General features: G+C 41.3%; 1 protein-coding gene across 1 annotated transcript in view; it reads left to right on the top strand.

Moving 5' to 3' along the window:
- The window catches only part of AGBL4 (AGBL carboxypeptidase 4), a gene marked incomplete at its 5' end in the record, with an annotated part of 1,767,058 nt that overhangs the window by 1,601,619 nt on the left and 148,631 nt on the right, over positions 1-16,808 (top strand). Inside the window, one exon of the mRNA XM_042781774.1 lies at positions 4,029-4,140. Within this exon, the coding sequence (XP_042637708.1) occupies positions 4,029-4,140 (112 nt within the window). The remainder of the gene's footprint in view (positions 1-4,028; positions 4,141-16,808) is intronic.

Genomic DNA, 16,808 nt, shown 5'->3' with positions numbered 1-16,808 from the left:
ATTGCCCAACCTTCCTTCCGAGGAGTGGCTGGTGGGTTTGAACCGCCAGCCTTCTGGTTAGCAGTCAAGTGCCTTAGGCACTATGCCACCAGAACTCCCAGCTCTAGTTTAGGAAGTAAGTTGCCTGGACAGGAGGGTGAGGATCAGTGAGCACTCTCTTCTCTATATGTAGTTAGGGAAACTTAGACCTCAAGAGAGCAAAGGAATTGCCCAAGGTCACATTATATAAGCCAGCAGCAGAGCAGGGGAGTTGAGTTCAGTGATAGTCCTCTGCATTCTAAGGGGCTTTATCCTGAGACTCACCAGGTTTGTTAGTGTGGGAATAATGGTCACACTTGCTATGCCACGCCTCAGAAGGAAAGGAGTGATACTGCCTCAGAAACCCAAGGAGGGGTTGCTATGAGTCGGATACGACTCGACGGCAGTGAGTTTGGTTTGGTTTGGTTTACTATGTCAAGTTAGCCTGGCTCCATGAAGGCAGAGAGGCTAGGCAGGACCCTTGTGAGATTCTGCCTGTGGAGCCAAAGGACGTTTCTGAAAATGTCCACGTTTCTTCTTTGGCTCTCACTGGAGCAGAATCAGCGTTGTGACGGCAAATATAATTCTCCCAGTCCACCAAAGAGGATTAAAGGAAGACTGTTTATGAGGAGGAAGCTGGCATCCTGGTGGGGTCATTAGTAGCTCCACAAGTTCACATGTACAACTGGCTCTCAGTGCTAGATAAAGGAGGGAAAAGATAGTATAAAAATACACCAGTAACTGGAGGGCTTTAACGCAAGCCCAAGACTAAAATTTGGGGGATTCTGGGAGTCTGTGAATCTTCTTCTGCTGCTGCTATGTGATTAATTCCATAGTGTGACAACTGAGAATGAAAATGAAAGCGTTTTCCTTTGCCTTCTCTCAGAGGAGCTATATACTCAAGGAATCTGTTTCCTGCAGAAGAGCATGACTTAACTGACGGTCTAGGGGGTCTGACTCATCTCTTAGCTTTCCCCAGAGCTCATCCTAGGATGTCTCTTTTTCAAGTGGAGGGAGGAAGGAGTTGGGAGGAGAAAGCAAGGAAGGAAGGATTTATACCCTTTACAAAAAAAAAAAAAAAAAAACCACCACCTCACTGCCATCAAGTTGATTCTGACTCATAGCAACCCCCTTTGGGTTTCCAAATCTTTATGGAAGTAGATTGCTCAGTCTTCCTTCTCTGGAGTGGCTGGTGGATTTGAACCACCAGCCTTCTGGTTAGCAATCAAATGCCTTACTATGCCACCAGAGCTCCTTTTGTACCCGACGGCAAACAACAACAACAGGATTTACCATTTCTTTGAGATAAGTAGCATAAAGGACAAGCAACATGGATGAGACTCTGGTTCATAGAATCCAGGACTGAGACCTGGATAAAGAATTCAGGTGACCTGTTTTAACCCCAAACTAATCTAATACCTGTTACGGTGGAACGAGTCCAGGCTAGAGCGCTAGATATTTAACAACAGTCTAAAGTTAATTTATATATGTTCCATGTAAGTACCAAAACACATGGGAAGGTTTTGATATTATAATGACGTAAAAGTGCTTGGAGCTTAAAGTCTGTAGTCAGACTGCTTGGGCACCAATCATGATGTCCTCGTTCTTTGAGCAAGTTGTTTATAACCTCACTATGCTTCAGTTTCCCAATCTGCAAAATGGACATCATAGTAGCACTAATCTCACAACGTTGTTGTCAGGATTAACTTAGATAAACTATTTAGTATTTAGTAGAGTACTTAGTTCTTAGGAGATGGTAATATAAGTAAATGTTCCCTTGATTGTGATCATGATGTTGCAATTTGCATATAGGGCTGTCTGTGCTCTTGTTCTACAATCAGTGGGAAGCCTCCATAAGCACATGGTTGATCTAAATACAGCAACACAGAGAAAGACATTCAAGGCCCTTTACATTTCATTCCCTTTACAGCTTCATCATTAACACCTCCACAACACAAGCCCTATGACCCAATCAAGCCAAATTGTTCACCATTTTCCCAGCATCCCGGATGGTTTCATAATTCTTTCCTCTGCATATGCTGTTCTTTCTGTCTCTAATGCCTGGCAAAATTCTACTCATTGAACAAGGCCCAACTCCTCAGTATAACCTTTCCCAATAGTTCCTATGAAATATTATTCTATCACAAGATTCCCACTATTCTTAGTTTAAAGACTAAGGAAAAATGATTAGTTATTTACTCCCCATACCTACACCATCTACCTTTAAAGAGAAGGGGTTCCTCAGTGGGGTTCTTTTGTTTTTCTGCCCAGGGTTATAGGTGAAGATGAAAATTTAATAAACTGAGAGGAAACTAAATTGTATTACTTAAGAAAATAGTGAGAGTAGATTGATGAATAAGATAGAGGGAATAAACTAGTGGGATAAAAGGATATAGAAGAAAAAGGGGGACATTTGGGGCAGACAAGAGAGAAGTATATGGCTGCCATCAGTTTTAAATTTGGGGCAGTGGGGAGCCAAAGATGACTCTTGATCAAGAAACAAGATGGTCAGCTCTGTGCAGAAAACTCATTCTGGTAACAGGAGGAGGATGGATAAGAGAAGAGACCAGATGGTGAGAATAATTTGAATTGTGAGCAAACACAGTGTTTCTGGAAGTTGTACCTCAGCCTGGGCTGGCCTGACAACCTACAGTGTGTGAAGGCCAAGGAGGTAGAGACATGGGAACAGAGCCCTGGGTGAGGCATCCCTTCCCAAATACAAGCAGAGCTGTGTTCATTATCTGGAGAAATAAGGAGAGGAGGAGAACCAGAGGTCACAAATGCTTTTAACCCTAGTGCCTAAGGCATTTGACTGCTAACCAGAAGGCTGGTGATTCAAACCCACCAGCCACTCCTCAGAAAGAAGGTTGGGCAATCTACTTCTGTAGTGATACCACCTTGGAAACCCAAGGAGGAGTAGCTTTGAGTTGGATCCAACTCCATAGCTATGGGTTTGGTTTGGTTTTGGTGAGGAAGAGTTAAGCTTAGGGAAGTTGGTCAGTGTAGGCTTCACTGAACAGGTCACATTTGAGCAAAGACTTGAAATAAGTGAGAGAAGGAATCACTTAGATATCTGGAGGAAGGAGAGTCCCCCAGGTGGAAATTACTACTCCCATTTTACATATGTGGAAACTGAAGCACAGAGTGGTTTTAAATAACTTTTTCAAGAATAGAGGTGACACCATGACTAATGTCTAAGCAGCCTGAACTGCAGTCAGAGGGAACAGCTTGTGCACAAGGCAGGAGGGAGTAAACACCTGGTGATTGAGGGGAACAGAGAGGGAGCTAGTATCTGGCACAGAATAAGCAAGAAAGAGTATGTTAGGAGCTGAGGTCAGAGAAATGAACACGGCTGGGCCATGTGGGTCCTTGTAGCCTGTTGTAAGAACTTCAGCTTTTCCTGTGTGTATAACAGAGAACCATTTGAACAGAGGAGGGATAGGATCTGCCTTATGTTTGAAGATCATTCTTGCTGTTGTAGAGAATGGGGCATGGGATTTGGGGTGAGAAGACAACACTGGAAGCAAGAAGATCAGGTGGGAGATTACTACAGTATTTTGGATGTTGGTACCAGTGCAAGGACTAGTGATAAAAAGGGATTGGATTCTGGACAGTAGATTAGCTTTACAAGTGAGGCAAAGAGGAATAAGGGGGACACCAAGGGTTTTGCCTTGAGCATTTCTTTCTACTACACTGTGTAGGAGTAGTACATGTGCCTGTGGGTCTCGATCATAGCCTCTGAAGTGAGATTGCTCCAAAGAAATATTTTTAAACCTTTCAGTGACTCAATTTCTTCATCTATATAATGGAAATTATAATAGTAATTACCTCACATGGTTGTTTAAAGCACTAAATGAATTAATACATGTAAACTGCTTGGAACCATCTCTGGCAAACAATATATGCTAAGTAAGTGACAAAATTACTACTCTTACACCTAACCATATTTGGACAAGTGAGAAACTTGGCTTGTGCCATCTGTACTGACTCCTACTTTGGATGCTGCCTAGGTGCTCTCTGATGGGATTTGACCTGAACCGTCACTGGCTGGATCCCTCTCCATGGGCACACCCTACACTGCATGGGGTGAAACAGCTCATCATCCAGATGTACAATGACCCGGTGAGTAACTGAACACCTTCAGAAGCTGCTGGTCTTATGGCTTGCTCAAGGACAGGGAAGCCATCGGATTGTGTTGATGTCTTAGTCTGGGTTGTCTGTTGCTGCTGTTGTTGTTAGGTGCTGTCAAGAAATCTCTGACTCATAGTGACCCTATGCACAGCAGGACAAAACCCTGCCTGGTCTTGTGCCAGCCTCACTCTCCTTGCTGTACCTAAGCCCATCATTGCAGCCACTGTGTCAATCCATCTCTTTGAGAGCCTTCCCCTTCTTCGTTGACCCTCCACTTTACCAAGCATGATATCCTTCTCCAGGTAATCGTTCCTTCTGACAATATGACCAAAGTAGTTGAGATGAAGTCTGGCCATTCTCACTTCCAAGGAGCAATCCTGCTGCACTTCTTCCAGGACAGATTTGTTAGTCCTTTTAGCAGACCATGGTACTCTTAGCATTCTTCTTCAACACCACAACTCAAAAGCATCAACTGTTCTTTGGTCTTCCTTATTCATTGTTCAATTCTCACATGCATGAGAGGCAATTGAAAATACCATAGCTTGAGTTAGGTGCACCTTAGTCTTCAAGGAGACATGTTTGCTCTTCATCACTTGAAAAAGGTCTTTTGCAGCAGATTTGCCCAATGCAAATATTGCCCAATGCCCAATATTTATGAGATGATGAGATACATCGTCATCTTCATAAATATTGAGTTCAGTTGTGGAGGTCCTGTGAAACAAAGGAAAATATACTGGAGCATATTCATATTTGTCAGGGCTTTTAGGTTACAAGCAAATATATATATATATATATGAACTATTTCAAACAAAATGGAGAACTTACTGGAAGAATACCAGGTTATGTTGTGTAATTGAAGGTCATAGACTGGCCTCTTCCACATGTAAGGAACATGACTGCCAAGTGTCACACCCAGTGACTTCTACAAATAAAGAATGATTTATTCTTATTTTCCAGTTCTGAAATCTCTGGGAAACACTGTGATTGGTTGTCTCTATGCAAGTCAAGAATATCACATGAGGCAAGAATTGTTAGAACTATATAGCTGAAGTATGTATGTGGGGGGGGGGCAGTGAGCTGTATGATATCAAGTTTCCTTAGAGGAACTTGATTTATCTATAGGAAATAGGAGAAGACATTGGGTTTAATAGTTTAGAAAAGAGAAAGAGACAACAATCATTCTATTTCTGAAGAGTTATCAGATAGAGAGAGAAAGCAGGACAGACCTTTCTGTCTGGTAGGGGACAATGGAAGAGGCAGGACCTATAGAGAAATAGAACTTTTAAACAATTAAAGGTATTAGAGCTGCCTGAGGATGGTGTGGGTATGTGAGTTGTGAGCTTGACCTTAGTAAAAAGGTTCAAGCTAAAGCTAACTGACACTCTGTCACAAATGGTGCATAGAGGAGACTCTATTGTATGGAAGACATTCTGGAGAGACTATATTTGAGTCCCTTCTGACTTTGATGACTGTGATTTTATGACCCCTTGACAACAAACAGGTGATAGATGGTAGTTGCTGAGATAGGAAAGTTTCCATCATTGGGGTACTTCAGAGATGTACCAATGTACAATGTAACTTGTTATGCTTATTCTTTTGGAAGATGCCAATAAAAAATATATTGAATTAAAGAAGAAAATATATACTGCTCAGACAAAAACTTGTACTTAAAATCAAATGCATATGTTACAGCAAGGATTAACATAAAGCAAATCTTTGGAATATAGTTATCTTAGTTATGAAACTCAACTATTATCTTGACCCTCCCATGTAGATTTTGTTTCCTAAGGTCTTTTATTTATTTATTTATTTATTTATTTATTTATTTTAGCAACCACCTCTGTGTCAGGGCTTTTGTAGTTTGTTATTAGGTGCCATTAAGCTGGTTTAGACTCAAAGCAACTCTGTGTACCACAGAACAGAACACTGCTGAGTCCTGCATCATTCACTATCATTGCTATGTTTGAGCTGAATATTTCAGCCACTCTGTCAATCCATTTCCTTGAGAGTCTTCATCTTTTTTGCTTGACCCTCTACTTTACCAAGAATGATGCTTTCTCAAGGGACTGATCTCCCCTGATAACATGTCCAAAGTATGTGAGACCAAGTCTCACCATCTTCACTTCTAAGAAGCACTCTGAATGTACTTCTTCCAAGATAGATTTGTTCATTCCTCTGGCAGTCCATGGTATATTCAATATTCTTTGTCAGCACCATAACTCAAAGACATCTATTCCTCTTCAGTCTCTCTTATTCATTGTCTAACTTTCCTATGCATGAGGTGATTGAAAATACCATGGCTTGGGTCAGGTGCACCTTAATCCTTAAAGTGACATCTTTGCTTTTTAACACTGTTTAGGAAGTCTTTTGCAGCAGATTTGCCCAATGCAATACATCGTTTGATTTCTTCACTGCTATTTCCTTGAGTTTTGATTATAGATCCAAGTAAAATGAAATCCTAGCATCAAAGATGTCAAACTCATGTGAAATTGCTCACTATAGATTAATAAGTAAGCACAAGTAACCTTATGCTTACCTTGCTTATTGGATGATTCACTCCTGCTATTATGCCAACAGTAGTATGGTTTATAGATTCACAACAGCTATTTGTGGAAAGAATGAAGAGCCATGATGAAAGAACTAACACTGGGCTGGGAGGAGTGATGAAGTGGAAGCCATTTAACAAAGTAATGTTTTAGATGAAATATTCAAGGATAGAGATAGGGGGTGGGAGGATGGGGAAGAAAAGAAGGGAAAGAGATCGAGGTTGTTAAAGAGGAATGATTCTCAGCCAGTCATTGATATCATCAATTAGAAATTATTGACTTGCTTACAAACAACTGGGCACTCAGCCATTTTACAAAGCATAAATCAGGCAAGACTGAGTTGGAGAGGTAGTAGGAAAAATATTCGTGCCCGTGAATAGTTTGAACATCAGCTGGTTGGATGCTGCATTTGTTGTGTCAGTCATTTTCTTCCTGAAAGTCCACCTCTTTATGCCACAGGCAAGGACGAAGAACACTAATATAGGACTCAAGCTGAACTGGAATAGGATCTCAGCTTTCTCTCTTGTCTCCCTCTCTTCTTCCTTCCCATGCTCCTTTCCCAATAAAAATATTTAGTGGGTTGCTTCTACACACTAGACACTGGGATTCGAATAGTGAACAAAACTCTAGCCCTTGCAATCTACTGGGGAAATAAATATTAAACAACAAAATACTGAGACATGTATAGAATTTTATATACAGTATTGTTATTGTTGTTGTTGTTATGTGCCGTCGAGTTGGACTCGACTCATAGTGACCCCTCCTTGGGTTTCCGAGACAGTATTACTACAAAAGTAGATTATCCCATCTTCCTTCCGAGGAGTAGCTGGTGGGTTTGAACCACCAGCCTTCTGGTTAGCAGCCAAGTGCCTTACGCACTACACTACCAGAGCTCCCATATACAGCATTAGAGGATACAAAACAAATAAAGGAAAATGTGGGAATTAAAGGTAGGGTGGTGAATTCTCAGTTTGCCTGGAGCAGTTGTGATTCATACATGTTCCTGGAATATTCACTGATACTGCCACTTAAAAGCATTCTGGTTTGAATGGTAAATTATATGGTCTCTTTATTTTTATTTTTTTACTCTTTACTATAAGCTGTGTGAAAGCACCTAGCATAGTACCTGGTTGTTGTTGTTGTTGTTGTTATTTGCCATCGAGTACCTGGTAGGTAGCAGAATCCCTACAAGCATTATTTGGACCTGATTCAGCATTAACTTCAGGTGTCACTGTGTCCAGATACAAACACTGCAATGCCTGCAGGTATCTACTCAAATAGCTTCGAATGTGTTTCTACTCTTGATCTTCATGGTCACCTACATAATTATAATCAGTCAACTCCTAGTCGTCTGAACTTCCAGTGAAGTTTCTGGACTGGTTTCCAAATGCTCACAACCTCACTCCCTCCATCCTGGTGGCCTTCTGCCCACAGAATCTACAAGCAGAGAATCAGAAGACCTATCATGACCTGAGTGTCTTCCTCACTAAACTCCTTCTATGTGCACTGGAAATACAAACATAGAGTAGGTGCCCACCTCTTAGGAGCTCACAGCCTGGTGGAGACACATTTTTAGACAAATGTTCTAGGTGCATCTGTGGAGGGAGGCTCAGAGGTGTGGGGACCCATAGAAGACACCCAACCTAGACAGCAACACTTGAGCTGATTCACAAAGGGGCCCAGGGTAGGGAGGGATTTCCAGCAGAGGAAACTATGTGTGTGTGTCTGTTTCCAGAGGGAGGCATACTTAGGGGACTGCAAGCCATTCAATGTGGTTGGTACTCAGAGCAGATAGAGGGGCAAAGGGTAGTTAGGAGGCATGAAACAATTTGGACTTTATTCTAATGGGAATGGGAAGCCACCGAAGGATTTTAAGCAAGTGAGTCATAGGATTGGGTCTGAATTCCAAAAAGATTCCTCTAGTGCCTGTTAGGAGGATGAATTTGAAGGATGCCAGAAGAGAGGATGAAAAACCATTAAAGCCTGTTGCTGTGGGATTGCAAAGAAGGAGGAGAACCCTGGAGATATTAAGAGGAGGGACACATGATGGATTTAGTGACCATGGATGATTGGAGAGTGAGGAGTCTTGAAGGATACCCAAGATTTTACCTTAGACAGTGGATGGTGTTGTCCTCCCTGAGAGCCCTGAGAACCCAGAAGGAACGGCTTGTGTGGCGACAAGGGGATGCAGCCAGATTTAGACATGTTCAGTTTGAAGTTGAGCAGGAGTGATGTTTGACATGCATTGTAAGTCTCCTGGAACAAGTCCTTCTGTGTCCTTACAACCTAGTAACAAGAGCCTGCTGTCTGTGTGTTAGGGAAAATGCTTACTTCGAAGCCTGCTTTCCTAGCCTTGTGTTCACTAAACCCTTAACCCCTCTCAGAGACATAGGATATTATATGATGACCTTGACAAAGGTGTGTTTAACCCAGAGGACTACACTGGATCTCAGATATCACAAAGTATTTCATGTCCCACTCCTGTGATAGCTCCCCATGGAGAGCATGGCCCTGTTTATGAGTTATGATCAAAAGTCTTCTGGGGCAGAGTGAGGCTGATTCATCTCAGGGTCCCAGGTCCCCTGATTCTGAGCAGGTACTCACCATAGATATTGTATCAATGTTGACTGACTGGATGATGCAAACTCACAAGTTTTAGGAGATTTGTCTGATGAGCAGAGCAGAGAAACCAATGACCTCATTCCCAATCTCACCTCCCCACTAGAAAAAAAAAAAAAAAAAACTCACTGCCGTGAAGTCGGATCCAACTCATAGCGACCCCTCCTTGGGTTTCCGAAGCAGTATCTCCATGAAAGTAGATTACCCAGTCTTCCTTCTGAAGAGTGGCTGGTGGGTTTGAACTGCCAGCCTTCTGGTAGCAGTCAGATGCCTTAGGCACTCCACTACCAGAGCTCCCCCTCCCCACTAGGGTGTACCCTTATTTCTCTGCCAACATCACTGTGCTTTTCTTTAATTAAGGCTTTGGTCTCTGGACCCAAACACTCTCCTGGATTCTCCTGCAACCTACGAAGATTTTCCTAAACTCCCACAGATAGAACCTGAGATGGCATCACCTACTCTCACTACCTCAACACAGGTTTCTGATTGTCTTCATTAACTTGCTACACCCCAGACTCAGTATCCACTTCATTTTACTCACTATTGAAATTAACTCTTTCCAGCTACCAACAGCTGGCCCAGCCCCCCCAGATCCTTTGCCTTTCCTGTTCATAACTTGTTCTGACTATGCAGGAGTTTCTCTTAGACGTTTTGATACCTTTAGTGGTGGTTAAGATCAGGGAACATGATTCCAACTGTGCTCTACATCAAGATCTCTCTTTTCCACTCTGTTTTATTCTAAGAGCTCTATTCTGCCCTAGGTAAATGGTACCTGAAATGACATCACTTTTCAGATAAGAAATACCCACAGGAATTTGACTTTATCCTGATATATACACCATAGAGTATGACAGTAACTTTATATCAGAGAGTTGGCTATACAACCAGAATCAAACCCATATACAGGGCACTCTTCTCACATCTACATCCAGTTGAGATCTTCAAAGTTAAGTCCATTCATGGATGGGCTTCCTCAAACCATTCATCTGCAACTCTACTAGTGTCAAACCTGTGAAGCTCACCCAGCAAACTGTTTGGTGAAGCTAAATAAAAAGCAGGTTTCGCTTTAAAATGCTCAATTAATTGAATGTAACACATTCATCTCAGCACTACCATATGCAAGACCCTGGGATAACCTCTGGGGTTACAGAGATGGATATGGCAGAGTCCTAGCTCAGAAAGAACTTGCAATCTGATGGCAAGGCCAGATCCATATGAACAATTTTAGTTCAAGGCAGCCAGGAATGTGTGCTATCACAGAGGAATAAATGGAGTGCATTGGAAACATAAAGCTGGAGAAATTAATCCAACTCAGATGGGGGTGGCAAGGGGGCTTTATTGAGGAATTTTCATTTAAACCAGATTTTTCAAATGGATAATACTTCATCAGTTGACTATGATTTGGGAGAAGGGAGGCTATAGGGAAAGTAGAGATGGCATTCCATACCTAGCAATAGAATGGAAGTGGGAGACTTCAGCTGCTGGAATTGGTGTATAGGATTTATGACAAGGAGACATGAGAAGACTGGCTGAGGGGCAGATGTAAAGAACTCATGGAGGGGTTTGAATACTGGACCAATGAATTTAGTTTCTTCCTATGAACCAATTCTTCTTTCTATTAAGATCAAAGTTTTGAGTTGTATTTTAATAAAAATCATTCTTAATTGAATTGAGTATCATGATTATATTTTAAAAAATGAAGAGAATAGAATAAAATATTGCTTGTCAGGAATATTATACCACAAACCCCTTTCTCAATCTTGAGACTCAGTGTAGTCAGTGATTGTTATTGTTGTTAGATGCCATCGAGTCAGCTCCAACTCATAGCAATACTGTGTCCAACAACATGAAACTGTGCTCTGTCCTGCACCATCCTCACAATCGTTGATAGGCTTGAGCTTATCCTTGAAGCCCCCATATCCATCCATCTTGTTGAGGGTCTTTCTCTTTTCATTGACCATCTGCTTTATCAAACATAATATACTTCTCCAGGGACTAATCCCTTCTGACCACAGGACTGCAGTAGGTGAGACCATTCTTGCTTCTAAGGAAAATTCTGGCTACTTCTCTGAGGACAGTTTTATTTGTTCTTTTGGCAGTCCATGTTATTTTCAGGATTTTTTGCTAACACCACAATTCAATGGCATCAGTTCTTTTTCAGTATTCCATATTCATAGTCCAGCTTTCCCATGGATATAAGGTGCCTGAAAATACCATGGCTTGAATTAAACACACCTTAGTCTTCAAAGTGATATCTTTGTTCTTTCACACTTTAGAGCAGATTTCCACAGTGCAATACAATGTCTGATTGCTTGACTACTGCTTTCATGGGTGTTTGTTGTGGATCCAGGTAAAATGAAATCTTTTACAACTTCAGTTTTCTCCATTTATTGTGATGTTGCTTATTAGTCCAGTTATAAAAATTTTTGTTTTCTTTATGTTGAGGTGTAATCCATACTAAAGATTCTAGTCTTTTGTCTTCATCAATAACTGCTTGAAGTTATCTTCACTTTCAGCAAACAAGGTTGTGCCATCTGCATATCACAAGTTGTTAATGAGTCTTCCCCTAATCCTGATTCCAAGTTTTTCTTTGTATAGTCTAGCTTCTCAGATTATTGTTCAGCATAGAGATTGAATAAATATAGTGAAAGGATACAATCCTGAAAAACACCCTTCCAGATTTTAAACCATATAGTATGCCCTTATTCTGTTCTGTTCAAATGATAGCCTCTTGGTCTATGTACAGATTCCTCATGTGCATAATCAGGTGTTCTGGAATTCTCATTCTTCACAATGTTATCCATAATTTATTATGATCCACACAGTCAGATGCCTTTGCATACTCAATTAAACACAGGTAAACATCCTTCTGGTATTTTTTGCTTTCAGCCACGATCCATTTGACTTCAGCAATGATATCCCTCATTCCACTTCCTCTTCTGAATGTCTGTAGCCAGGGAATGTTTGAGCCAGGGAGAGAGAGACCAGCGAATAGTATTTCATCCATTCAGCCCCCCAACCTAGAAAACTAGAGTCATTCTCAAATTTAAATCCAATTAAGTCTCTGTACTTTTTTAAAAATCTTTCAGTGATTCCCATTACTTATGGAATAAATGTTCCTTGGCTTGCTATTCAAGGACATGCCCTATTCATTTCTGTACCTCAAGCACCTAACACAGAACATGGCACCATAGAGAATATTATATTGAATGATGAGTGAGCATCTGAATAAAGAATATATGCTTAGAAAATTACTCAGGCTGCAAAGGAGAGGGTGGATTAAAGGAGGTGAGACTAGTAGGAAGAAGAGAGGGCGGGCACTTATTGCAAGAGTCCAGGTGAAGGATGATGAGGTCTGAGCTCAAGAGTGGCAAGGGCTGTTGCTAAGATGAAGCCACAGGATCTGACTGGGGGAGGGGAATGAGTCTCCTCTTGCACTCTCCTTTGCCCTGAGTCCCTCAGTGTCCAAGAGAGATTGTTGTGAGAGATTTGTTTTCCCTTTTTGTGGAAGAGAAAGGCCTTCTCAGCTGCTGCCTGTGTTGCTATAACAACTTGGCTGCAGCTCTTTTAGACAGATCCATTTCCTTAAATCATTTAAGGAAAATTAGCTGCCATAACAACACAGAGCAGCTTTTAAAATAGAGCAACACAGGGTTGAGTGTTTTTTTTTTTTTTTTTCCTTCTTCCATCTTCCTTGCCTCCTGTAGTCCTCAAGATAAGCTGCTCTCTTTCTGTCAAATAAATAAATAAATTATAACACTTCCTTGACAAACAGAGCAGTGGGTGACATGGTCAAATAACACACACAGAACCAGCACTCATTCACACTGACACAGAAAACACACACACAAAACCAACATAGAAAAAAGTAGAAAATGCTTACATTCACATCCATAAAAAAGAAATATACATATATATGAAAATATAAACATGGTAAATAAAAAACAGACACAGATAAGTATATAGTTACACATAATCACACAAAGGATAGATATATAAATGTATAGCCAAGCACACCTTCACCATTCAGTCAAAACTGCATCTTCCAACTGTTGTTTGTATGAGTGGCCCCACTATGGTTTGCTTGGTGCTCTTTGGGAAGTCTCATCTCTTCTCTAAGCTTCTAATCTCCTCCACTTGTATATACATTATAGGAGTTGAAGGATAATCACCAAAGGACCTTTCTGACTCCAGCAGTCTGGATTGTCTGTTGGTTATAATGCATGATCCACAGATGGTCAGAATTTCCTTGACAAGGTACAAAAGCCCTGGCTGCTGCTAGGGAAGGACAACCTAGATTGAATATCTGCAGAGGTGCTTAGCCCATAGCAAATACTCCATAAATACTAGTTTCTTAAATTTCAGTGTGCACATCTGTTAAAGAGGAAGAATAATCCCTGACTTGCCTACCTCACAGGGAGCTCTGTGGGTGTAGTGGATAAGACACTTGACTGCTAACTGGAAGGTCAGTGGTTCAAACCCACAAGCTACTCCGTGGAAGGAGGAATGGGCAATCTACCTCCGTAAAGATTTACAGCCCTGGAAACACAATGGGGGTCACTATGAGTCAGAAATAACTCAATGACAGTGAGTTCGTTTTTTTTTTGGTTGTTTGCCTACCTCACAAGTTGTAGAGATCTCATGTATGTGAGTAAAGTGTTTTGTAAAGGTGAGGCAGAATTGTTGCCAGTGGAGAAGCATCTTCTGTTGAAATATGAAGAGACAGCAACCAGCTGCTGGAGGTTTCATGAGGGATAGATAAATGTACTCCCAACACAATTACAGATCACACACTTAGGTGTACTCAAATATTTTTCCACTCCTACCAACATGGTCCAGGAAATCAGTAAATAGCCCCTGGGGGAAAAGATTCAATATGGGGATAAAGACTTGAAGTAAATGTAATATTGTACAGGGGGCTCTGAGAACATAGGGTGCTTTGGGTTCATGAAATTTTTATGGTTTTTCCTACAACAGTTTGAGATGGTTTATGAAACTTTAAGACATCTTAGAAGAAATCATTATTTTTCTAAAGGGCAACTTTTCCAACCTGTGATAAAAGACATGATTTTTCTGATTCTCTAGATTATAACTTTGACTCTGGCAGAAAGCAGAATGGAGAAATGGGTCTCTTGTTTCAGGGCAATATTCCTGTCGAGTTGGTCGCTTCCTTAAGTTTCTCTAACATCTTTTCATCCTGAAAGACTCTGGGTACCTTTCACCAACTGAATAGAAACTGTTTCAACTACATGGGGATAAACAAAGCTTGTAGAAAGCTCCCTTGAGCCAGATCAATTAAACCCTCTGTATTCCTTACCTGTCAAATGGGAACAACAGTGTTTACCCCATGGGATTTCTCACAGAACTAGGCAATATGTATATTAAAAAAATAAATAAATAACAGTTGCTGTAGAGTCAGTTATGACTCATGGCAACCCCCCTATGTTTCAGAGTAGAACTGTGTTCCATGAAGTTTTCAATAGCTATGATCATATTGATTGGGCAATCTACTCCTGTAGTGATACCACCTCAGAAACCAAGGAGGGGTTACTATGAGTTGGGTCCGACTTGATGGTACATAACAACAACAACAACAACATGATCATTTGGGGCAGTTCACCAGGCCTTTCTTCTGAGGTACCTCTGGGTAGATTCAAACCATCAGCTTTCAGTTAGATGCAGACCACTACTTACTGAAACTTTTGTGCCACACAAAAAAGGGACTGTATGTGTTAAATGACTTTCAGTAGTTGGCATATGAGAAATAGAGCTATGATTGTTTTGTGCATTTGGCCCTTATAGCACTTATCCCACTGTCCCCCACATTGTCACCTCCCATACCTCACCACAGCCTGTAATACCATTGAGGGCATGGGCTTCACCTTAATCACTTCTATATCATTACACAACACAGGGCATAGACCCTCACTGAACTTGTATTGGAAGAGAAGATGGAGAGGCAGAGAGGAAAGAAGAAATCCACTCATTAAGTGCTGGAAATAACAGATGAACAGGATTTGGAAGAGTGGATATGAATTTGCTGAGTAGTGAAAGAGAAGAAAAAAGTATTCTAAGCTAAAAGACATACTAAATCATTCTCAGACTCCTACTTATTCTTCAGAACCCACTTCCAGGCCCAAAGATGGCCTTTCTCTAACCACTGTTGCAGTGAGCTCTCATTTCTTTGTTCTTCTATAACTATTAATAGACTTTGCTTCTTTCATTTTAATGATTTCTTCCATAAAAAAAATTATAGTGTCTATTCCATGTGCTTGATACTGTAGTACCATATCCTCTGGTTGTAGATTCCGTTTTTTGCAGCTAACTGGCAAACTCCTTCAATGCAAAGGATCTTCACTTTCCTGCTGCCCTGAGCAGAGCAAGGTGCTCCATAGTAGTTTGGTGAGAACTTCTTGAGCAGTTGATCAACTAAAATATATTTTCTTCAGAAGGATACTTGTTTGGAATCCAACAGGCATCTTACAGAGCTGGGTACACCCCACGCTTAAGGCACACCTCATGCTGTATTTCAGTGATAGTTTTCTTCTCTGCCTCCTTTAGCATATGAGCTTCTCAAGGGCAGGATGTGTGTGGTGTATCTTGTATCTTCATCACCTGACAGAATCCAACCTTTAGTAGGCATTTGATGAGTGTTTGGAGAAATCGTGGCAGCTACCTCCTGTGACCCATTGTTTCCCAGCAAGACAGCATTTAGACATAGAGAAAGCTCTCAACTTTCAAACCGCCCCCATCTCTCACATTGTATTGCATTTCCATCGACTCATCTTCTTTCTTTCATTTTCTGCCCCTGCTGCTCACCTGTCACAAACAGCTCCCACGCATGGAACCTTTTCTCAAGCTTACAGATTTGAAATTCTGAGATGTTTGACTCCAGCTAGGTAGGATTTCCATCACAAACCCACAACTTCTAAAAATTTTCTCTTCACCCCCTCTCTGCTATCATAAGTGTCTTAGAGCAAGTTGCTTCCCCAGTTTCCCTATCCCATGTTGTTGTGGTTGTTATGTGCCGTTGAGTCAGACCTGACTCATAGCAACCCCACACAATTTGAACACAATTTGAAAACTATTCTAGATCATCAGCAGAGCATTTCTTGTTTGCCTTTGTATTCTGGTGTACAATGCATGGGTTCAGGAAACATTCCTTGAAAGGATGAATGGGTTTCCAAGGCAGTGTCACTATGGATGTAGATTGCCTGACCTTCCTTCCGAGGAGTGGCTGGTGGGTTTGAACCACCAGGCTTCTGGTTAGCAGTCAAATGCCTTAGGCACTCTGCTACCAGAGCTCCCTCCGTATCCCATAGTCACCCAATTATTTAGACCACAGTGATTTAAAAAGGAGTGTCTCTGGGCAGCCTGACACCCTGGAATAACCTTTTTCAACTTACCCCACCACTCTAGTTTTCCTTCCTTTATATTTTACCCCCAGGCTATCTCTTCAAGGAACTTTTCCAATTAACATACCCTATATGGGAG

The sequence above is a fragment of the Orycteropus afer genome, unplaced genomic scaffold (assembly GCF_000298275.1).
Source record: "Orycteropus afer afer isolate SDZICR_OR568_19922 unplaced genomic scaffold, OryAfe1.0 scaffold00169, whole genome shotgun sequence".
Taxonomy (NCBI): domain Eukaryota; kingdom Metazoa; phylum Chordata; class Mammalia; order Tubulidentata; family Orycteropodidae; genus Orycteropus; species Orycteropus afer.
This window is presented reverse-complemented; position numbering and strand designations above follow the sequence as displayed.